Genomic DNA, 25,033 nt, shown 5'->3' with positions numbered 1-25,033 from the left:
CAGCAGTAACCTTTTTTATTTTTCTTCTTTATCCTTCACTGGCCATGACATGTTTTTCACTGTGGAATCAGGTGAAGCACATTAAGTCACTTTGTAGACACTGAATTGACACAGAACCAAACCTCCTAATGCCCATAACGCCCACCTTGAAAAATGGTCCTGATTGATATAAAAGGTGCTTAGCTTTTAAAATTTTATTTCCTTTCTACCCCCCTTTCTCTTGAGGAGAAGCTCCTGCTGGATTGTTAGCAGTGCCATTCCATATCAAGAAGCAAGGAGAAGCTTCCTTCAACAAGAAAGGACCAGCGGTTTTTCCATGTTAATGATGGGGAAGCGAAGGCAAATTAAATGACCTCAATTCTCTTTCCAGGTTTAGGCTGTTGAATGATAGTATTCTACTAGTTCCCTATAAAGTTTCATTTTATTGAAGGCTCTGATGGTAATATAAACCAGATGAGTGAAAGTGGCTGGTTTAAAATGTCAGAGTTAAAAAATAGAATATCTTAATATGTGCAGCTGTAAGGATTTGCAACATTTTAATGTTTAGATCTTGAGAGTTTTTTTGCATCAATTTGCATCTTCTAGTCACAAATGATATGCCAACCATGAAAATCAGCTCTAACCGCTGTGCCCAAAACCTAAAAGAAATGGTTTGATTTGACCTCTATGGGAATTCATTTTGAGATAGTCTATTGCTACAAGACATAATTCTGTTTTCTAAGTCTGTGATAGGAGACAAGTGAAGACTGTTTAGGATGTTTGACTAGATTGTCTAGGATGTTCAGTGATGGATGTAGTTAAGGAAAAATGTGATTGGAGGCAATAAAGATTTTATAGAGAAAAATGAATTAAAAAAGTCCTCTGAAAATTTCATGCCAAACTAAGTTTATCTTAGAAACCCCAAGACGAGGAGGTTAGCATCCTTGCCTGTTAGGATATGCTTTAGACGTAAGATAGCCTTTAGGCTACAGTCTGTCTGGTGGTGTAGGAGGGATAGAAGATGAGAGGAATATATTTCTGTATCATGAGGGTATTTTTTTTTTTTTTTTTGCGGTATGCGGGCCTCTCACTATCGTGGCCTCTCCCGTTGCGGAGCACAGGCTCCGGACGCGCAGGCTCAGCGGCCATGGCTCATGGGTCCAGCCGCTCCGCGGCATGTGGGATCTTCCCGGACCAGGGCACGAACCCGTGTTCCCTGCATCGGCAGGTGGACTCTCAACCACTGCGCCACCAGGGAAGCCCCAAACATATATACCTTTGAAAGAAAAAAACATTTGCTAAAAATTGACAGCTCAGTTATAGGTATAACTAACTATATTATATTTGGTGTTGATCTGTTCATTTTTGTTATTTACTGCCTCACTTCTGGAAGATTTTTCTTCCGGGACTTGATTCCTTCTGTGGTCACTGATCTTCCTGCCCTCAGTTTCCTCACCCTTTCTTTGATGCAGTCGCTACTCTGAGTACTATGTGACAACAGAGACTGTAACGGCCTCCTCCTGACCGGCTCCCTTTTGCCTGACCCCTCCCTACGGCTTCCTCAGAGCCAGGTGAGGATGAGTTTTGCTTTGGCCTCAGGGCACCATCTCCCTGCTGCACTTCTGTTTACATTGGTGCCTTGGAACCGCATCCTTTGGTTCTTTATATACATGAAGTGATGACGATTTGCTGATTTATTCCTGGTCCTGGAGGGAATGCAAAAGAAGAGCAACTAAAATGATTAAGGGCCTAAGGGATTCTCCTTAGAGGAAAAACGAGAAGAACCAGATGTCGTTGTTTATTGGCTGAATGATCTAAGACTATGGAAAGCATTTAGAAGTATGAGAGCTGTAATGAAGGCAGGAGGTAAGAAGAAGAAAAATGAACGGGGATATAGGAAGACGGGAGAACTAGAACCGGGCTGTGGAAAGTCACCCGGAAGGTGTTGGAGAACCCACCATTTGAGACACCAAAAACAGAAGATGAGGGGTACATTTAATTTTTTCTTTTCCCAGGTTTATAGTCTTACTGGAAAAGAATGTATGTTGTGTTGCTGCTGAGAAAACTGGATATTTTCTGGCAAGCGTGGCAACCATATGCAGCCTTACCTTAAGCTTTGAGACCTGGGTATTGTTGTTCTGAGTATCACCTGTCTTGAATCACTGGGTTGCTTAGGGCAGACCTCTGGGCTCCATCTCAGATCTGCTGGCTTAAAATATCTTGGGATGGGATTAGGAAATCAGCGGTTGCAACTAGCACACTGGTGATTGAGAATCCAGGGAAGCACTGGGACTCAGTGGAAGTCTATGTTTAATGAGGTTGAGATGCCCAAATCTGCCTGGCATGGCAGAGAAAGGACTCCAGAAGCTCATTGAGATAGGAATGCCGGGGTGCATTTATCACCTCGTCTGCACACACCTCACTCCCACCCTCTGCTGCATTCCCTGAGAGGGCCAGGTGCTTCTCCCTTCATTGAGACATTGAGAAATACATTAGTGAGGGAGTGCCTGCAAGGTTGGGAAGCTCTGTGTCGGCTCTTTTCTGTAGGCCGAGTGTGATGTGGGAGATGCTGCCATTGAGGTGGGTTTTCCGACTCCACTGGGGGTGATGGGAACCTGGAGTTCCAGAGGCCAAGTGACAGAGCTTAGCTGCCAAAGACTAGGTGAGAGCATTTGCTATGACAGGCATGAGGATGCGGTGATAATCAGAATGTTTTGACCCACAGGGATCATTGGTGGTGGCATGAAGTAGTCAGGCGGCCCTCTTAAATGTTACTTGATCTATATACCAGGAAAATTGCAGGTTCAGGGCCCAGAACTAGACACGAGTCACGGCGATGGAACATCACGACCTCTCACGCAGTTTCCAGACCCCTGCCAGTTCATTGACGTACGGCTGTTTGACTGAAATAGAGTTGGGGTCCCCTTGAGGAGGGACCCTAGTATATTCCCTAGTAGAAGTCTCTTGCAGAGATACAGGCTGTTTTTATTTTTTTCCTAAACCAGAGGTATTTTTCAAAGAAGAAAACTAAAAGACAGTAATGGGCTTTACCTAGAGCTCTAGGCTGTGAGGTGTGCATTGCTGGATGAGGGACAACCAATGACTTTCTTCTCCTCTCCTACCCCTCCTCCTGTGGCTGCTTGATGCCAAACTGTGTGACCCTGTGACCTTTCCTGGGAACAGGTGCCTTCCAATTGCTGTGAGCTCAGTATGGCCCACCCCCTTTCTGGGCACTTTTACGAAGAGGCCGAGGATTTCAGACAGAGACGGGGCTCTTTACGTTCTGTTTGCCAAAATCTGGAAGGCTTTCAGCCAGTAGGCATGACTATTAAGATTATTTTAGAAAAAAACGTTGTTTTACTTCCTATTGCTTGGCCTACCTTTATATGAGAAAGGAAGGCTAAATCAAATAAAGTTAGAGATTCTTTGAATAGAAAGAGAAAGATGATCTTTTCCAACTTCCAACTTCATGTAAGTTTATTTGTTCGTCCAGTAAACCTTCACTTAGAATCTACTGTGTGCTAAGTGAGATGGATACAGTGACAAAAAATTAATTTCTAAAAATGTATGAAAATGCTCATAACATTTGAGGAGTGTAGTAAAAGAGTTTTAAAAAACTGATTAAATTCTTTGATGGAAGTACGTTCAGGGTGACGTGGAACCTGAGAGACTGTCCTCTTTAGGTGGTGTTTAAGGTAGGCTGTTATCGCATCTCTGTGTGGACATTTCTGGTTATCCCAAACACCGATTCTAGTTTTAGATCTTACATCTTTCTCTGAGCTGAAGTCTGCCTCTCAGTAGTTAGTTAGCAGGCCCCGTGGCAAACTGTGAGTACTTGAACCACCTAAATGGGCACCCAGGTATGTCCATGCAACCACGGAGGCCCAGAGTTGCCAGGTCTTCTAATATTTGAAGAGAAGCTGGAAGTTTTTATATGAAATCATCTGTTTTATTGTGTGACGAGCATGCACCAGGCACTGTGCTAGACACTGGGGATGTAGCTATGAATATGTCACAGAGCCTTTCCCCTGGAGAACTTGGTATCATTTCTGTCTGCCACCTTTCTCCAGGCTGAGTGTCCCCCATTTCCTCAAACCTATCTCCCTGAGACATCACTTAGAGACCCTTCCCCCAGCATCCTGGAGCTGTCCTGTGAAGGTGCTCTGGTTGAAGTAGCGCCCTGAGGGGCTGCTGCCCCACACTGGACACGACCCACGTTCCCTTTCCCACTTGCACAGAGAATGCCTCCCTCTTCCTTATCTCTGTACCTGGTAGGTTCTCCTACTGCTAGAATTCTCTCACTTTTAATCATCTTTCTCTGTTTCTCCTCTCTTTCACCTGCTATGCTGTTAACTCTTCAGTAGCCAATGCTGTGTCTTCTCTTTGTATCTCTGGGCTCCACGTTATACCTGGCATCTAGCAGTTGCTCAATAAATATCTGTTGGAGTGAATTGAAATGAAAAATATTGACTTAGGCGGTTCCCTGACTGTCTATTGGTAGTTTGGTCTGTTTCGGTAACCAGGACACAGTAACTCGGAGCTTAGGATAGACTAACAGCCCTTGGACATACCATGTGTAGAGTTTTAATCTGGATTGCGAATATCTTGTTCTCTTTTATGTCCAAATGTGGGTCTTTACTGTTACCCATATTCTGTCGAATCCTCTTAGAATGAAGTAACAACTTCAAGCATTTAAATTCTTTGTGAAACTCAGTCTCCCAGTACAGTAACTAACTCTCCTTCCCAGATACAGGCCTTCTGCAGGTTTGGTTAGCATATACTATAGATTCGTTTAAGATTTTGGTAAAAATATTGAACAGCTCAGAGATATTATCAGAACCTGTGACGTACCCTGGAGGTCTCCATCCGAGGAGACATTGATTTATTATTCACCACTCTTTGTGTGCTCAAACCTGTCTTATTCTATCTTGTATGCAAGGAGATCCTGAGAGAGTCTGATAAATGTCTTTGTTAAAATAAAGATGTCATGCATCTATCACATCCCGTCTCCTATTAACATGTGAATTAGTCAGTTAACTCCCTTTTTGTGAACCCCTGTTGGCGCCCAGAATCAGATTCTTTTTCCAGGGCTCACAAATAGAATAAGTTCTAAAATTTTGTCATCATTTCATCTTAAGCTCACTTGTCTATAATTTGGAGAGTTCTTTCTCCATCTTTTAGACATTTAGAAAACTCTCCTAATTCTAGATTTTTGGTGATTTCTCAAAGCTTAGATTCACTAGTGTCAGGTACCATGTGAGAGGCTTTCACACTGCTACCTCATCACTGCAGTGGTTCCCCATTCAGCAATTAAAAAAACATATTTTGGCATCTACTTGAATTCACTTAAAACACCAGGCACTCTGTCCTAACCAATTTCCAGATATAATCTATATGGATAACATCTGCATATTTTCAGATATGATACATATGGACACAAAGGTGACTCATGCCTACTATTTTATATCATTTTGGAAGGGGAAAGGAATGTATGTTAATTACCTCATAAAAGTGTGGTAATATAGTACGGTCGGTCGTCTTCAGTGATGCTTTTTACTTTCCAAATGGTTGAATAACAAATAAATTAGAAAAATAATAGGTCTTTTGTTTTCTTTTTAGAAACAGTGCTATTATTTGTAATCCAGAGTTATGATCTAAAGTATAATATGTGTGGGAATAGTCAAATCCATAAGGGTTTTGGTTTATTAGGTGTCTTTCCTTCTCTGTATTGCCGTTTTTGTAATTAACACAGTGAGGTGCATCTTTTAGATTGACAGGGCCATTTCCATCTCTTCCTCTACTCACACTCACAAGACTTCTTGTGGGAGTTTGCTCCCACACCAAGCAATTCTCCGACACCTGCTGGGTGTCCTAGAATTCGATTCAGTCCTGACACTCCCTACCTGGAGTTAGCATCAGATCCGCCCAGGGAAGGGCTTGGTTCTACACGATTGCCCCACTTCAGACACCAGTCGCAAGTACTGGGTCCCCAGGTTACCCCCATTTATGTCTGACCTGGCTACAAGTTGGGGGTTCCCAGAACCCCCTCCTCAGCTTTGATAATTTGCTGTAATGGCTCACAGAACTCAGAGAAACACTTATGTTTACCAGTTTATTACATAAAGAAGGGTATGATAAAGTGTACAGATAAACAGCCAGGTGAAGGGATGCACAGACTAAGGTCTGGAGGGTCCTGAGTGCAGAAGCTTCTGTCCCTGTGGAGTTGGGCTGCATCACTCTCTGGGCATGTTGATGTGTTCACCAACCTGGAAGCTCTCTGAACCCCATAGTTCAGGGAATTTTATGGAAGCTTCATCACGTAGGCATGATCGATTATTAACTCAGCCTCCCTCACCTATGCCCTCCCTGAGGATGGGGGTAGGGCTGAAAGTTCCAAGCTTATAATCGCACGTGATCTTTCTCGTGACCAGCCCCCATCCTGAAGCCATCCAGGAGCCCAGTAAAAGTCACCTCATTAGAACAAAAGACACTCCTATCTCCCAGGGAATCCAAGGGATTTAGGAGCTCTGTGTCAGGAACCAGGGCCAAAGACCAAGGATTAGAACAAAAGGTGCTCCCATTGCTCTTATCACTTAGGAAATTGCAAGGAATTTACGAGCCCAGTGCCAGGAACTTGGGGGCAGAGACCAAATATTAAAACAAAAGACGTTCCTAGCACGTGTATCACTTCGGAAATTACAAAAGTTTTAGGGCCTCTGACCAGGAGTTGGGATGAAGATCAAAATATATATTTCTTACTATATCACAATATCACATATATATGTATATATATTTTTGAATACTTTTCTGGTTATTTCCTTACAGAAAATTCCTAGAAGTGGAATTTTTGGCCAAAAGTTGTATAATTTTTAAAGCCTTTGATACATGTCGACAACCTAGAGACCTTTCAGTTTGGGCACCCACCTACCACATGTGAGATTGCCTGTTTTCTCTCATTGAGATGGGTGTGAATGAATTTTAAATGAATGGCTTAGCTGGTCTGGAAAACTCAGCCTGATGAAGTGAGAAACAGTGTAAAATCAACCTCAGGGGGATGGGCTGTCAGGGAACTGCACCCCCGTTCCCCGAGGATAGGGACTTAGTCTTGTCCTTCTCAGAGCTCCGCCATCCTGAGCTTTCTGATTTCCGGCAGCTCTATCGGCCTGTGGGCGTCCTCTTTTACTGGAATGGGAGGGATGCTGTTCTCCCTTCTTTAGCTGGACGTGCCAGTCCCCTAGTTCACTGCCCTTTCCTCTTTCCTTCTGAATGAGGTATTTCACACTGGGCTCCTATCTTAAGGATCTTGGGGGTGTGCGCAGACTCATGGGTCTGTCAACACAGCTGTCTGGAATCTTGCTTTGGAGCCCTGGAGTTGGATCCCTCACAGCAATTCATTTTTCTAGGCTTAGTTAGGACGATGATTACTTCAGTGGGAATGAAAATTGAGTTGATTAAGTGACTATGACATTTAGATTCATATGTCCAAATAAAGCCTGAGATGTTTAAAATTCTGTAGGTTAAAGCTGTGTATGAATCAAGTCAAGTGTTTAGAATATGCATATGCCATCGCTAAAGTTGACTTTTAGATTCTTCATTGTTTTTGGCAAACAGGAGGTGTTTGTGTAGGAGAAGCAGATCAAGAGCATGAGAATAAAGATGTGGTATTACTGTTTTGGTAAACTGGGCTGGAGTCTAGACAGCTATAGGCAGTACCACTTAGGGTGTGTATGCTCTCCCAAGAGAAGAACCCTTCCCTATACAATTGTATCTTTTCTATAACCCTACAGACTCAGTTGGGGACATTCTGTCCTGTTTTTAAATTAAAGGCTACCTTCAGAAGTCTCTCTGTTGTGCATTTCTGTCTTAGGAAAGTGTTTTTTAAGATGTTGAACAATTAATTTCCCTTCTCTTTGTGGTTCTCTTTTTAGTTTCTTTGTTGTAATCCTAGAATTCAGATTCTGAGATCTATAGGAATTTATGTTAGAAAACATTTAATACAAATTCTGAAATGCTATGTTCTTTCTCATCCTTATAATTTCTGCTACAGCTGGTAATTGTGGATAGGTGCCCTGAAGATCCCTTGTGGAGTGGTAATTAACGATGATTCCTTGTGCGTAATCTGAAAATTTGGTTCCTGGTGGCACCGTAGGTGAGAGAACACAGTCATACCTGGTTTGTCTCAACCTTGACCACAGCCGCAGTTTCCTGCTCTCTTTCTAATCTGTGGTGGCCATAGCTCAGACCCACAGCGCTGTGGACTTGCCTCTAACACTCAGCTGCTTAGGAAGAGGTGGCCATGATACGGGGGGGTGTTTGCATCAGCCAGGGAGTGAGGGAAAAAGGGGTGGCATGCCTGTCTGCCTGCCTTCTCAGTGAGGCCACAGTTTTCTGAAGTAATATTGTATTGCATTTGCAGTGATTTCTGCAGATAGCAAAATTTTTAGATAGGAAAAAAGTTACACTCAAATGTACAGAATCACCTGATATTGGGAATCATTTAAAAATAATTGAATAACTTATCTTTTAAAATGATGGATTTCCTTTGTTTGTGCTTATGTTCTGTTTGTAGCTAATTCAGTTTTTGTTTGTTTTTACAGGCTAAACATCTTTTTGACTGGCATGAACCCATTCTACTTTCATGCAGTAAATGTCATTTTACACTGCCTAGTGACCCTTGTGCTGATGTACACCTGTGACAAAACTGTCTTCAAGAATCGTGGACTTGCTTTCGTTACGGCATTGCTTTTTGCTGTGCATCCTGTTCACACAGAGGCGGTGAGTGTCATTGGAACTCAATGAAATAATGAAGCAAAAAAGTGATCCTGGGCTTCCTGGTGGCGCAGTGGTTGAGAATCCGCCTGCCGATGCAGGGGACACGGGTTCGTGCCCCGGTCCGGGAGGATCCCACGTGCCGCGGAGCGGCTGGGCCCGTGAGCCATGGCCGCTGAGCCTGCGCGTCCGGAGCCTGTGCTCCGCAAGGGGAGAGGCCACAACAGTGAGAGGCCTGCGTGCTGTGAAAAAAAAAAAAAAAAAAAAAGTGATCCTTTTCCCCTTTCGAAATCATGTGAATTTAAAAGTCTACTAAAGTGTTTATCTTTATATATAAATCATTCTGCATGACAGCTTTTCTTTCTGAATGTTCAAATGGCCTTTACTGCACCTTCAGGATTTCACACCTGTTTTTCACACCTGTTATTATTACAGGTGGCAATAAATGACCACAGTTCTTTATCTGCAGAAAATTTAAGTCCTAATGTGTTTTAAACAGCAAGGGCCATTTTGAGATACTTAACGCTGAGTCATTGTTCGTGCTCTACAGTTTTTTAACCTTTTCTCACTCTGCTTTATGTTTATAATATTCATGATGCACAGCTGTAAGTGCTAGGTGAGAGACTATAAAAAGTTGAACTAACGTTCCTCAAGTTAGACACATTTAGGAGACTTACCATCAGTTTTCCAAGTTATTTAGTATGAATTGTAGTTATTTGGTGGATAATGAGAAATTTATTTAGAAAATATAGATAGTTTAGATCTGTGCTCTTATTTAAAATATGGACTTAATCATTCACCAAGATGGCATCATCCAGCTAACCTTGTTTCACATCTCAATAACCACAGTTGGTGTATTTCATGTGTATTGCTAAGGGTGGATGAAGACCTTCCAAGGGGTATGTGGGTACCACAGTTTTAAAAGAATTGTTTCCAGAGGCTCGGATTGCATCCGGACACTTTCCTGCAGCTCACATCTGGGTCTGAGTGCACACCTGGGGGAAAGGTGTCAAATTGATTCTCCTCTCCCTGTTCCCCTTTCAATTGCCTTTTTCTTATTTAAAGAAAAATAACGAATGTCTTGCATACATTTACTATGCCCCAGGGGTACAAACAGGCACCTTACAATGAAACAATTTGATATATTGGTGTCAGCCAGGTCTCCTCTAATTAAGGCATCATAAACCCAAAGTAGGGCTTCTTGTCTTTTTCTGTCTTTACATATTTCTGTGAGGAATGCAGCATGGCATTAGAAGTAGGCTGTGGTGGCCTGTGAGATTCTGGTTGTCATGGGGATGTATAATATGTTCATTTGATCTGGCACAAGAAGTCTGATTTGGCCAATTGGCTTAATAATGAGAAATGGTTAGGCCATATGATGGACGTTTGCCACAAACAAAATTCTAAATCTGTAAGCTCAAGGTTTTGACACAAGTGAGAGTGATAAAGAGCGAGTGATAAAGAAGAAAATTATTTTATAAAAAATTACTTTCTTAAGGGTACTTTTTCCAGCCCTTTCTGGGTATTTTGGACTGAACAAGGTACCTGTAAGTGGAAGACTATTAAGTATAAGTAATAGTCCTTTGCAATTAAGTATAAGTAATAGTCCTTTGCAAAGTCTCAGTCAAGCCTTTTTGCTGTACTTCTGAGAAACTGTGAAAGCAAACGAAACTAATAACAGGTAACTCTAATGATGGGTACACTTCATTTATTTGCTTTCAGCCAGATTAAAGGAGAACCTGATAGAATTGTCTGCTGGTAGATCATTAAACATTATGCAAGATGATAGATCACCATGATTTTTCAAATAACTTGGGTGTTCAAAGAATTAAGTCACTGTATAACATGGCTACTTTTGTCCTCATTTATGTAAGCAGTGTTTAAATACAAAAGCTACGGATAGGACTGATGCCGCATGCTTTCTTATTCTAACAAAAAATAATATTCAGTCATAGATAACTGAATTTATTAAAAAGAAAGCTACAACTGTATTATTAAGAGGTGTATGTTTTATATTTAATAATTATTTATCATTTTTTCTAACTTACGATGTATTTAATAATTGAAAATAATAGTAATTGGACTAATAATACAAAATTGAAAATTAGCACTTAGGTGTTTTGATCACAGGAAATTTAAAAAATAAATTTAATTGCATATGTATTTTTACTACAGAGAGAGATAATAAGTAGAATATTTAAAAATGTAACTATAACACATTAAGAAAAAATGCTGAGGGGGAAATAAAATGGAAATATGAGTTTAAGGGGAAAGGGTGTAAGATGTCTATCATTTAGAGAAGAGCCTGTTCATATTTGTGTAAGGGGGACATGATGAGCTTCAAATTGCTGTGGTATGTTTCAGGTGCATTTGGTGCATTTAAAGGAGTAACATTATGGCGTTATTTTAAAATGTCAGTTTCTAAAATGCACAGGAAGTTAGATCCTTTGAATTATTTAAAATTATGATGAAAAATTTTAGATGTGAATTTTAAAAGATGAGAGCAATGCATAAGTTTTCAATATGATTGTTAGATGAAGAGAAATAATCAAGGACCACTACTCCTAGCCATATAGAATATATGACACCAGGTCAGTGGCAATGTTTTAATCTAAGCCCATCAACAATATTATGTTTCTGACAAATAATTTCATAAGTAGAGTTAAAAATTCGTGCTTAGAGTGTCTTGGAGAAAAGTTTTGTAGGAAAGAACAAATGAGTAGAATAAGAATGGTCCTAATTCTGTGCTTGCAGAGAGGGAGAGCCTAAAATGCAGGTAATCTCGGGCAGTGTGATCATGAGCTAGCTGGAGTTCTAAGAAAAAAGGAAAATCCTGTTAGCAAAATGACCTGTAAGAAAGGGTTTCACAAATACCGTATGCTAACACATATATATGGAATCTAAAAAAAAAATAATGGCTCTGAAGAACCTAGGGGCAGGACAGGAATAAAGACACAGACATAGAGAATGGACTTGAGGACGTGGGGAGGGGGAAGGGGAAAGCGGGACGAAGTGAGAGAGTAGCATGGACATATATACACTACCAAACATAAAACAGCTAGCTAGTGGGAAGCAGCTGCATAGCACAGGGAGATCAGCTCAGTGCTTTGTGACCACCTAGAGGAGTGAGATAGGGAGGGTGGGAGGGAGACGCAAGAGGGAAGGGATATGGGGATATATGTATATGTATAGCTGATTCACTTTGTTATACAGCAGAAACTAACACACCATTGTAAAGCAGTTATGCTCCAATAAAGATGTTAAAAAGAAAAAAGTTTTCAAGCAGCTTTTGTACTAATCGGAAAAAAAAAAATCCATGGTAACACAATTATGGGGACAAAGGAGCCTGAGAGCTAGACATTTATTTGGGGAAAAATCTTAAAGAAACTATTTGCATTCACAAGGAGATGGGGGAGGCATAAGAAGGCAAAGAAATTTGACCTGTATAATAAACTATACTGGAAAGTAAAATCAAGAGACTGTTATTTAATTATAGATATTAGTTCAGGTTTCTAGAAAGGAGGGCAGAGAAATAGAGAAAAAGAAATGTGTGTTATGAAAACATAGTGATACATTATTTAAGAAAAAGAAAAACAGACCATAGTGTGATGAAAGAGGAAGTTAGTAGGTTGTGTCTCCTCTTTGTTAAACAAGAACAAAAATGAGACCATAAATTACAGCAGGAAGGATGGAGGGCTTAACTTACGGGGGGAGGGTTTAGTGTAAACATGTTGATATGATTAAGGATTTGCTTTCTTAATTACGTAACCAACAAATTGTTAAACGAGTGCTTGCTTAGTACAGGCCCTCTGCTAGGTGCCAAGGGGGTATGTGGGTGGGGAGTGGGGTCCCTACCCACAGTTTGTTCATAAGCTCCTAGAAAAGCCAAAGAGTGTACACATAAATACATACAAGACAAAGCAATATGTTGTAATAAAACTGAAATTCCAGCGAAGGGAAAAATTATTTCCAGTTTAAGTAGAGAGGAATAAATTCATTTAGTTATGTAATTTTTCAACAAATATTTGAGTGACTATAATACAGTCAATCAGTGCAGGGCTATAGCAGTGAATAAGGTAGACCTAGAGCTTTCCTCATTGAAGGCCTTGTGATTCTTGGGTTTCCTGACAGTATATTTCTTGGGAAATTTATGTTTTTCTGAATCCCGAATCATGAGAAAAATCAGAGAAATTGGGGAAATGGGGAAATCATTGTAATTCTCCTATGAGAATTAAAAGTTAACAATCATCATAGAGACATTACTGTTTGAAGGAATGCACTTCTGTCCAGTCAAAAGCAAGAGCAGGAAATGCTGACACATGGAGTTGAAGGTTAGGGTTGACGTTTCCACAGCTGGGACAAGAGTACTTAGGAGAAAATTGGTCATGATCTAATCAGCCAGTTTGGCTTTCAGCTGTTGCCATGTGTTAAGTGTGTGTTCCTGGCTCAGTCTGCCACCAACAGAACTCATTTTGCAGGTAAAATAATTAATAAATATAATATAATAGTGATAGTCCAAGAAATAACAAGTTTTGGGGGCAAATTAAGTCCTTACTTGGCAGTTTCCACATGTGATTCTGTTAAGCCTGCTAGGAGATCTGAATGTTACATTATTTGAATTCTACTCAATTATGTTCACTGATTTTTTTCAAATATTTGAATATTTGTTAAAGGAATACGGTTCCCAGGTTACAGCTACCTGCTTGGTGATGGAAACTTGAAGCTTAAGGGAAGAAATACATGCTCTCCATCTCTTTGTATATTTGACCAAGTCCTTTTGTACTTCCCAGCACCCTAGGTTCAGCCTGCATTGTCACGGGATCAAGCCCAAGGGGTGACAACTTGATGTTCCATCTTTGCTTCTTGTTGCCCACTCCTACCCCCTTTTCATTTATTCCATGCTCTCATCACTTTAACCTCCCCTTCCAGGAACACCCAGTATGCTTTCAGGACTCTCTTTCCTCTGCCTGGAATGCTTCTGCATTCCCTCTCTGGCCCAAGATTCACATCCCCCTGTCTTGAGTTTCCTGAAGTCCTCCTTGCTTGACCTTTAAGTCTCAGTGAATAAGGCCAGCCTTTCCACGAAGCCTTCCCAGATCCTACAGTCCAAATTAATGCCTTCAGTCTTCTCATGGCAGTGATTTCTCCCCTTTACAATACATGCAGTTTCCTTGTAACCTCTTAATACCCTCTTTGACTCCTCACCAGATGTTAACTGCTTGGGGCAGGTTTAATCCCTCCAGCTGGCATAAATACCTGGCAAATAGGAGGCACTTGTTAAATGTTTGTTGACCGGCGTGAAACATGCAATTACTGAACAAGATGATGTTGACAAATTGACTCACCGTGTGGCTAGTCTGGCCAGATAGTAGTTGATGACAAGCACCTTGTTTTTAAGACACTAACCCCCTTGCCGCAGAGACCCCAGCTTAACAGGGATACAGAGTAACTGTTCAGTGACTGCTTGGTGGTTTGGAGCTGGCAGCAGAGTCTCTCAGTGTTAGCACTGACATTTCAACCCCCGCTCTGAGCTTCTGCTCCAAGGGACACTCCATTCTTCAAATCTGGGCGCGTCCAGCTGGCACACGCTGCTATTGCTGCTGCTGTTTCCCGGCAGAGCTAACTGACTACAGTTTGAGAAGCAGGGCTTCAGGCGCCTTGAAGGCATTAGTTATGCCTGCCTAGCTTGTGATTGCCTCATTCCAGCTTGCCACACCCAATATCAGCTTGCCAGTCCTGCTGTTGTCTGGGTTGGCCACAGCAGTAGTTCTGTGTTGGGTGTCCCCCTGGGCCCAGACGCCTGGGCCTTATCCCAGGACTTTGTTGCTGGCGAGCTGGGCTCTCTGTTTAACCTCCCAGAGGCCTTGCTGGTGATGCCGCGCTCAGTGCTCAAAGGGGCGGTGCCTGTAGCCTGAGCAGGCCTGGGCTTCACAAGTGAACCATGTGCAGTTGTTGCTTTATGTACTGTGAGTCTGAGCTGGGCCTTGACACCGAGGTGAAACCACACTGTCACTAATAGACATATTGGATTATCTAATAAAGTTAACATAAAATATCATACATGTAAACCTTAAAGTAAAAAGATGGTTTCCATACATCACGCAGAAAAACCCGTCTCACTGTTAAGAGTCTCACCCCCTTTCTCTGCAGGGAAAAGGAAGAAAGAAGGGCATCAACAATGAGTGGGCACTTTGTTACTTATTACATCTTACTTATTACAACAGTAACGTGAGTTAGGGGGTATAATACTCATTTTAAAGATAACAAAACCAAATCTCAGAACTTAAAGATAACAAAGTTGAATCTCCCTCAGTTGGTTAGGGGAGCCTGTATTCAAGCCTTGGATGGTCTAGCTCAGCGGTCCCCAACCTTTTTGGCACCAGGGACTGGTTTCGTGGAAGACAATTTTTCCACAGACCTGGGGTGGGGAATGGTTTCAGGATGATTCGAGCACATTACATTTACTGTGCACTTTATTTCTGTTGTTATTCTGTTGTGATATATAATAAAATAATTATGCAACTCACCATCATGCAGAATCAGTGGGAGCCCTGAGCTTTCAGTTGCTACTCACTGATAGGGTTTTGATATGAGTCTGCAAGGAATTGATTTATTATGGTCTCTGTGCAGTCAGACCTCTCTGCTAATGATGATCTGTATTTGCAGCCGCTCCCCAGCACTAGCATCACTGCCTCAGCTCCCCCTCAGATCATCAGGCTTTAGATTCTCATAAGGAGCGCACAACCTAGATCCCTCGCATGCGCAGTTCCCAGTAGGGTTCGCGCTCCTATGAGAATCTAATGCCTCCACTGACCTGACAGGGAGCAGAGCTCAGGCAGTAATGTGAGTGATGGAGAGCGGCTGTAAATACAGATGAAGCTTCGCTCACTCACCTGCCGCTCACCTCCTGCTGTGCGGCCCGGTTCTTAACAGGACACAGACCACTACCATCCGTGGCCCGGGGATTGGGGACACCTGGTCTAGCTCCATGTGTGTGTCATTGCCTCTCCTTTATGACTGCAAAATTTGCTTATTATATGAAGAGATTTATAGGTATATTTCCCAGAAATCTATTTTCCACTATTAATTGTTGATTGATTCTCCAACACACCATGGGCTTCACGTCTTCTGTGATTCGGGTAAGGCTGTTTTCTGTGCCTGAATGTCAAGTCTGTTTATTTCCCTTGCAAATTCTTCCTCATGTGTGACCTTTTCTTTGAAGCATTCTTTGAACCATACCCCGTTTTTTTCCTTTACAGTTTTATTTCCTGGATTTCAAAAAATTAAGAGAAATGTACACGTTTGGAGTAGTGAAATAATACAAAGATTTATAAATAGCCATCTGTCCCCACCCTTCTTCCATTTCAGTCCCTTTCTGAAGTAACACAATAAAAAAATAATTTCAAGCTTAAAAAATGTAGTGACCATACACTCTTTATCCAGAGTCACCAATTTTTAACATTTTGCAGCAGATGTTTTATCATCCTTCCACTCTTTCTCCTTCAATATATAAAAATATTACTTGCTTTCTGAAGCATTTGAGAGTAGGTTGAATAATTCATGCTCCTTTACCCCTTAATAATTTCGTTGTCTATTTTCTAAAACCAAGGCCATTAGTCACTGTTTCTTTTTAGCCTCTTTTAGTCTTAAGTTTTGAACAGTCACCAGTCTTCAGTGTCTTTCTATTATATTATTTATATCTTTAAATGTAACTTAAAATTTATATTAGGAGTATATATAATATACAGTGTTATTAATATATTTGTCTTAATATTGTAATTGACAGTGGTTTATCATTTATTGCTGTCCTTATTTATTATGATGTTCAAATTGTTGCATATTTGGTCAGTGGGAGCCCATTGTTACTGGCTTCTGTGTCCTATTGACATGTACCTGTCATTTTTTGAGCACTTACTTTCTGACGTGAGACGATGATCCAAGTGCTCTTGTATCTCCTGAGTCTCAACCCTGGAATCAGCTGCTTCTCCAAGGGGCCCATGTTCTCTTTAGTGGATAAATGGCCTGTGGTTAGTGTCAGGATGGCTCTTTGCTACTGGGGTATTTTGCTTTCAGACCCTTTTGGTGATGTTGCTAAGAAACACATAGACGCATACATGTACACTCACACATAGTGATGGTGAGTTCATACTCCTTCCCATTCTTGTCTTATTTTTTTCCTAGTGCTCTGTAAACATCCTCTGTTCCATTAGCACTCTGGTGCCCAAAGACTAGCACAGTGTCCAGAACTCAGTCATTGCTCAAAAAAATATTTTTGAAAAAAACCAGTAAATGAATATACTTTGATGCTGTGAATTGATCTTCAATAGAAGAAAGGTTAAAAATGAAGTTAAGCATGAAAATCTTGCCCCTTCCTTCCTCTTTTTCTCCTTCTTTAAAATTATTGTTAAATATAACCAGAAGTGGTTAGTCATATATCAGAATTTAAAGAATAATGTGTTTTCTAATTTATTATTCCTTTCATTCCTCTGAAAACAAATAACATTTCTGTAATGCATTTCTGAAAGTGGTTTTCTGAGGTTTTTATTTTTTCACACTTTCTAGGTGGCCGGAATTGTTGGCAGAGCTGACGTGTTGGCATGCTTGCTGTTTCTGTTAGCCTTTCTCTCCTACAGTAGGTATGTATGTCTAAGAATGCCCTTATCTGTTTACAGTCATGCTGTCCCCTGGGAGTTTCTGGGGGGTGTGTGTGTGTGTGTGTGTGTGTGTGTGTGTGTGTGTTGACTCTGAGCTCCTGCCTGAGAGAGGAGGGAGGCTTCTTGGCAGTGAAATGCCCAGTGAGCTTCCTGGAGACCTGGGATAGGAAACCGTCTCCTTACCAAAAGCTAGGCTGTTCTCTCTTCCAGCCGCATTCTGAACCATGTCATAGCCTTTTAAAAGGACTGCTCTCCCAGTGCTGGGAAGATAAGCTCTTGCTTCTTGATTTCTCTTACTTGTAGTTTCTTACTGAGAATGGAATTTGAAATCTTAGCTCTGAGCCAAAATATACTGGGTCTAGTCCTCTCTTCTATTTAACTATGATTTGTTTAATTTCTCCTTTTCATTTTGGTCCTACATTTTGTTTTGTTTTTTTCCTCTTTATTATCCTCATTAAAGTAGCTCAAAGCTTAAAACAACAAGGCTGAATTGAAAGTAGTATTTCTCAACTGTGATTTTCCAATTTGCACATCCTTTCATCAAAATACAGAAGCTTCTTGCTTTGGTAGACTGAAAAACAGTAAAACAATTTCCCATTATATTGCCCCTTTCCCCCTAACTTGATCAGATTCTCACCTGAGTCGTGACATATCCACATAGGGAAAGGGGTGGGTAAAAAATGAAGGTAGGGCTTCCCTGGTGGCGCAGCAGTTGAGAATCTGCCTGCTAATGCAGGGGACACGGGTTCGAGCCCTGGTCTGGGAGGATCCCACATGCCGCGGAGCAGCTAGGCCCGTGAGCCACAACTATTGAGCCTGCGCGTCTGGAGCCTGTGCTCCGCAACAAGAGAGGCCATGATAGTGAGAGGCCCGCACACCGTGATGAAGAGTGGCCCCCGCTTGCCGCAGCTAGAGAAAGCCCTCGCACAGAAACAAAGACACAACACAGCAAAAATAAATAAATTAATTAATAAAATCCCTGTTTCCACTTCCCACCTCACGTCATTGTAGTCATTGTTTATTTAAAAAAAAAAAATGAATGTAATTGGGGCAGGTGACTCAGAGGGTGGCCCAGGAGAAAGGGGGCCAGTGAGCCACATTGCCCTGCTTCCTAGAGGGATGCCTGGTTAAGGATTTGTGAACCTTCATCTCTGGGTCAGTTCATTGGCCTATAATCTTATAAAACCCAGTGACTCCAAGGAACACTGTTCTAAACCGGTGGTTCTCAGTAGGGGGCAGATTTGCCCACCTTGCCCCAGGGGGACATTTGCAATATCTGGAGGTACTTTTGCTTGTCACAACTGGAGAGGTACAGCTGGCACGTGAGTAGAGGCCAAGGATTCTAGAGTGTGCGGGACAGCCCTTGTAACAAAGAATCATCTTCCCTAAAATACCAGTAGTGCTGAAACTGAGAAACCTTGTTGTAAACCAGTTTAGAGCTTGGGTCAAAGATGGACTGAATTAAGCTTTATGAAGTTTTGCTTTAAGACCAGAGTCTCTTCTTAATATAGTACCAGGCTTCTAGTCCTGGCTTTGTAATCTCCCACTGCATTGCTAGGTATATAAAAGAGTGTTGTGAAAATATTAAAAATATAAACCCAAATTCAACAGTTGTTTCCTATTTGCTCTGGTGTTAGAACAAGATTAATAATCGCTTTTGAGTTTGAACTTGATCCTCAGCCTTCTTCTCTGTGTTGATCAATTTGGGAACATGAGTGGGCCCGCAGCATATCCACATCTGTGTGATCATAAGCTACACTGTTACAGCTTTCTGTTGTGCAGGCCATTCGCACTTTGAGTAATTTTAAGCTATAAACCAGCTTCGGAGAAAAAGCCTGTCTCCTACAAATTTGGCATATAATTTAGGTGATTGTTCTAAGACATAACAATAAGGGTAAGACGTCACCACTTCAGATATCTTGGCCTTCAAAAGAGTAGGAGCAAATTGGTGTGCCACCTGCGGAAGGAACAGTGGAATTTCTTGGTGTGGCGCTGACTCTGTTTTGTAAGGTGAAAAAAGACTTTACAGCAACTGGAGGGTTTTAGAAAATCCCTGCTGGAAATTATGCTGAGAAAAAAAAAAGCTTTACTTAATACATTCTCATGAAAAACAAATTTAAAACTACAGTTTAGAAACTAATACAACATTGTAAATCAGCTGTACCTCAATAAAAAAAAAACAAAAAAACAAAAAAACAGATTAGCCAGAAGAAAAGAAAAAGACTAAAACGTGTATTTTCATCACAGAAATGATGATTGTGTTTGGTATATATCCACTGATTTCTTTGTACAGAAGCATATAAAATACCTTCACAAAAATAATAATAATGATAAACACTTAACATGTAATAAGTCATTTACTGAATCTTCCCTACAACACTGTGATCCCATTTCACATATGAGGGAACTGAGGCACAGGGAGGCAACCGACCTGCCTCATGTTACCCTGTTAGTTAACAGCAGAGCTGTGATTTGAACCCAGGGAACCTGGCTCCAGAGTTCATTCATGTGGCTTAGTAACCTGTTGTATTCACTTAAAATATATTCACCTAAACATCTTTCCATGTCACTAAATACATCTCTGTGGTAGCATTTTACATGGCTTTTTAGTGTTCCTTTGTTATATGCCATAATTTACCAGAATTTTTTTTTTTTTTGCGGTACGCGGGCCTCTCACTGCTGCGGCCTCTCCCGTTGCAGAGCACAGGCTCTGGACGCGCAGGCCCAGCGGCCATGGCTCACGGGCCCAGCCGCTCCGCGGCATGCGGGATCCTCCCGGACCGGAGCGCAAACCCGTGTCCCCTGCATCGGCGGGCAGACCCTCAACCACTGCGCCACCAGGGAAGCCCTACCAGAATTTATATATGCCTTAATTTAAGTACCAAATTCAGCATTGTTGGACATTTCCTTTTTTCCATCTTTGCAAATTTTAAATAACACTGTGATGAACATGCTTCAAGAAATCTTTGCTCACCTACTTACTCAGAATACAACGAAATTGGTGCTAGATCTTATCTTTAAAAGGTGGTTATTTCTTAGCGACCCACATTTCTTCTTAGAGTAAAAGCAACTCAACCTTGTTTTTCAGGAGTGTGGACCAGTGTTGTGTTGGGGAATGTTTCCCTCCCACGGCTTCTCCCTTCTTCCTGCTGCTCAGTCTGTGTCTGGGGACCTGCGCTATGCTGGTGAAAGAGACGGGCGTCACGGTGTTTGGCGTGTGCTTGGTTTATGATCTCTTTTCTTTATCCCACAATCATGATAAATCGTAAGTCATTTTAAAGTTTTGCTGTCAAGCAGTCCATGATGTGCAGAGAAGAGTTGCTTAAATCAATAGTTTTCAAACTCTCATTAAAAAAATAGAGGTATAACATTTTGTTAAATGTAACCTCCTCTTAGACTATCATATCGTAAGGCTTATTTCCTTAGGATAAATGCATTATATATGTTTAAACTCTTCACGCTTTTATGAAAATCCATGAGGACTATAAAGTTTTTGTGAGCCTCAAATTTGGAATTGAAAAGTATCATTGCTGATTGCAAGTTTATATCGCCAGATTGTTTTGGTTGCATACTACTGAGAGATCTTGATTCACACAGTGGAGTAGTTACAAATGGTAACAGTCTGTTAACAGCTTGACTTGAATCTCTGCCTTCAAATGCTAAATTAGAGTCGTTTACTTGCTCTAGGGATGATGCTTTTACCCAAGAGTTTTGGAAGGGGCCTTTTGGAATTCCACAGAGGGCCAGTCTAAACCCTACAGGAATAATTACATGTCATATTCAAGTTAAAGAACAAGTTTATTTAGTAGCCTATTTTCATTTAAAAAACTTAAGGTACATTCATATTATCCTGTGGATTATAGATGATAAGAGTGACTAAGGCATATTAAAAGTTCAAGTACATACTATAATTTTCTTCCTCTGTCAAATCCATAATTACTAACAATTTGACATGCAGACACTATTTTTCACTAATTATAAGGCCCTTACATTTGAACTTTTAATAAATGTCACTGATTTATTCTCCAGCCTTGTCCGATGAAGAATTTTATCTTAAAAAAAAAAATCCTGTCTTTTTAGCCCATTCCCTACATCTTTATGCTTCTTGACGTAAAGATAAGAGCAGTGCTAGTGAGTGGCAACAAGCTGAGATGAGTCATTAGATTCTGATCACCTTCCTGCCTGGGTGTACTTGGAGATAATTTAAATAGATTTTAGTGCTCTGTTGGCTCTCTGTAAATCTCAGAGGCATGTAAAAGGAGGGAGCCCAGTTATCATTTTGATCCAAGCTCAAACCAAGAAAGCTGTGAGCCAAAGCACCTCCCCTAGGCTTATATGAGAATGCCTTTCGTCTGTATCCTCTCCACCCGTGGTAGTAATTGCATTGCTGACCTTACTATTTAGAGAGCAGCCTATCCACCCCTCTGGCTTTCCACTTTCTTCTGGCATCTGCTTTGTATCTTCCTCCCATCGTCTTTCTGCTTCGCTCTACTGACAGCAGAAGATGTAGCAAGTGCCTGCAGACCCTTGCCTTTGGTTCAGTCCAGAGATATTTTAACCTCATATCGACTGAAATAAAACACACAACTTGTGGGTTGAGAATTATGTTTTATTTGGGGACATTGCTAAGGACTACAGCCTGGGAGGGCAGCCTCTCAGATAGCTCTGAGGGACTGTTCCAAAGAGGTAAGGGAGGAGCTGGGATGTATGAGTTTTTGCTGAAGAGAAATTTAAAAAAACAACTGTATAGTCGAAACTCAAAAGATTAGTGCTAATCACAAAAGATCAGGCATCTCAAGTTAATGATTTCAGTGCTTTTCTATATATGGGAAGATGCAAGAGTCTGGGCTCATTAAAATTGTTCCTTTGATGTGCATCTCAACTCTCTAGGGTCAGTATCCTATTTTTCTCCATCCTGAATTCCCCTCAGGGTGCACCTTCCAGGCCCGCTGCAGTGGCTGATAATATGATAGCAGGCAGCATTCTTGTTTAGCTCATCTTTGAAGTCATATCTCCTCTGGTCTGAGGTCTCTCCAGCGCACTCCTTTTTTCTTCATCTGGTCACTGTTGAGCTAGGCTTTTTTCAAAGACAATAATTGTCGTTTTTATTCCTTTAGTAATTGTTCTTGACCTTCATTATACCAAACTGCCAGAAGTTCTATTCTATGAAAAAAACAGTACTGCTCATCTGTAGCTTGGATGTTGCATAGCTCATAGTTGGTGGGGTTTCTTTGTTTTAGTAACTTTTAGCTCTCACAACCGCCAGCATCTCTGCATAGGTGGAGGCATTCATTCTTTCCACCCACTTAACACATTCTCATTCTGTGCCTGGCCAAGAATAAGACAGTTAAGATTCCTTCCCTCAAAGAGCAATACTGGGGGAGACAGACGTTACATAAGTAGTTACGCGAGTAACTGAGTACAGTGGTGAAAGTGGTGAGAAGGAACTGAGAGCAGGTAACAGGGAGACCTGGTCGATCACAGTATCTCTTGAGTGCAGGCCGTGTGCCAAGCACTGGGCCATGCCCTTTACAGGTATGAAGTCACCGATTGCTCACAACAACTTTTACCCTCATTTTACAGAGGAGCGCATTCAGGCAGGCATAGAAAGTAACCTCTCCAGAGTCACCCATCCCCTATTGCGACTTCTGTCTGTGTGACTCCAGAGCCACAGGGTTACCCCTGAGCCTCCGTGGAGCACACAGGACAGGGATTTGGAGACCCCCCCAGGGCATCTGCATCTCAGATCCTGGGCTCCCATTTGTACCAGGAGACCAGCTCAGAGGATCTGTGTGTATTGGGGGGTCCTGACCCCTTTCAGAATCTCACAGAATCGTGTCCCCTTTTCCCAGAATAACGTACACACAAATTCTTATCTGCTCATTTAGAATAAACATCTTGGTACTAGGTTGTTCTTGAGGTCTTTTCATTGTATGATTCAGGAAACAGGAAAGAAACAACAGAAGCAAGTGTTGGAAGCCCTCTCCTACGTGAAGAGCAATTTATTCCTAAATTTTAAGATTGGACCACACGAACAGAGTTAGATTTCTTTTCTGAGACATCACCTTTAGGAAGAAACATTTTCAGTGAAAGAGCAGCTCCTGAAAGTTAATTTTTTTTCTTTTTAAAAAATTAGCATATAATTGCCAACACGCAGAAGATAACGTTCCCTGACCCCAGTCCCTACCCTCTCTCTAGAAATAACCATGATCCTGAATTTGGCATTTTTCATTTCTAGGGCGGTTTGCTTGTTATTACGTCATAAGTACATACCACTGAATATCAAATAGCATTGTTTACATACTTGCAGACTTTATATAAATTGTGTCTCTTGCTTTTCTTTTCATTTAACGTTGGATTTTGAGATCCATCAATGTGGATACATGTGGCTATAGTTTATTCATTTTAACTGTTGTGTAGTATTTAATTATCACAATTTATCCATCCTTCCGGAGTTTGAATTTAGGTTATTTTTACATTTTTGGCTATTATATAGCATGCTTCAGGTAACCTTTGTGTGCACGTACTTCCTGGGGCATAACCACAGAAGTATTGCTGGGGCCACAGATGCATCCACGTTCACTGTGTTGATCTCACTGTGAACTGTGATTTCACTTGTTCACTGTGAGCAAGAGACATTGCTTTTGAAATGACTGGAGTGCAGCAGTGGATGAGAATCCCCTTTGTTCCACATTCTCCCCATCACTTGATAGTATCAGACTTTAAAAGTTTTGCCCAGCTGGTGGTTATGAATTATATCATCTCAGAAGATTCATGAAGGAAAATGTGAGAATACATTGGGGTGGATCAGCTGTGAAAAACATTTCACAAGATCATAATAATGTAAATCCCGAATATCACTTCAACTGAGTTAGGAGAATTCAAATTATATTTATTATGAGAGAAATATATGTGGAAGGTGAGAAGAGGGTGGTTGTGAATGTGTGTGTGTGTGTGTGTGTGTGTGTGTGTGTGTGTTTGCGTATTGGTGACCACGTAAAAGGGACTGAGTCCTCATCTTCTATGGTAGCAACTCAATAAGACAAGTTCTAAAATTAGTAATAAGATTATAATTTAATCTTATTTTTAAAATATCGTGATGAATACTAGAAACAGAAGAGCTAAAAGACTTGTGGACGGTTGCTTCCATGGAACAGGGCTTGGCGATGGGACAAGGGATTGCTGTTCCTTGTTGCAGGTCTTATCATTCTGTCTGACTTTGTTTCCCCTCCATTCCATGTACAATTAGGAGCAATGGGGTCGTCCATCAGTGCAGCCCACAGCAGCCCGGGAGCTCCCTGCCCACTGCACCGCCCGCGCACCCTCTCCGGGAGAACGGGAAGCAGCAGCGGTTCCCTCACAAAGGAGCTTGGGGTGGCTGCCATACTCCATTGCCACCTGAACCCAAGAGCAGTGGATTCCCTGTGTCTCCTCGAGCTGTGTGGTCCTTGATGAGGTACTGGGCTGTGCTCCTTGACCTTGCGTGTTTTCACCATCCAGCATCACCTGTTGCAGGGGAATCGCTAGAGAAGTGAAGCACCGAGTGGGTTCTTTGTGACACCCGCCCACACTTGTTTCCCTCCTTCTTTCTTTTTCCTTCCCCATCTCCCTTCCTCCTGCCTCCTTCCTTC

The 25,033-nt window shown here is 41.5% G+C and overlaps 1 protein-coding gene across 8 annotated transcripts in view; it reads left to right on the top strand.

Annotated features, from left to right (window-relative positions):
• The window catches only part of TMTC1 (transmembrane O-mannosyltransferase targeting cadherins 1), a 264,804-nt gene that overhangs the window by 8,721 nt on the left and 231,050 nt on the right, over positions 1 to 25,033 (top strand). For 6 of the 8 annotated variants that reach the window (XR_010932307.1, XM_067696054.1, XM_067696052.1 and 3 more), the window contains exons 2-5: positions 8,577 to 8,754; positions 17,311 to 17,384; positions 20,491 to 20,667; positions 24,652 to 24,858. Coding sequence is in view for 7 of the 8 variants with exons in the window: in XM_067696054.1 (XP_067552155.1) it covers positions 8,577 to 8,754; positions 17,311 to 17,384; positions 20,491 to 20,667; positions 24,652 to 24,858 (636 nt within the window). In the remaining variant the exon portion in view is untranslated. Of the gene's footprint in view, positions 1 to 8,024; positions 8,129 to 8,576; positions 8,755 to 17,310; positions 17,385 to 20,490; positions 20,668 to 24,651; positions 24,859 to 25,033 lie in introns of those variants that run through there. The other 2 variants (XM_067696056.1, XM_067696055.1) reach the window with 2 other exon arrangements.

This window comes from Pseudorca crassidens, chromosome 11 (assembly GCF_039906515.1).
Source record: "Pseudorca crassidens isolate mPseCra1 chromosome 11, mPseCra1.hap1, whole genome shotgun sequence".
Lineage (NCBI taxonomy): Eukaryota > Metazoa > Chordata > Mammalia > Artiodactyla > Delphinidae > Pseudorca > Pseudorca crassidens.
The sequence above is the reverse complement of the archived record's forward strand: the minus strand, read 5'-3'. Positions and strand labels throughout refer to the sequence as shown.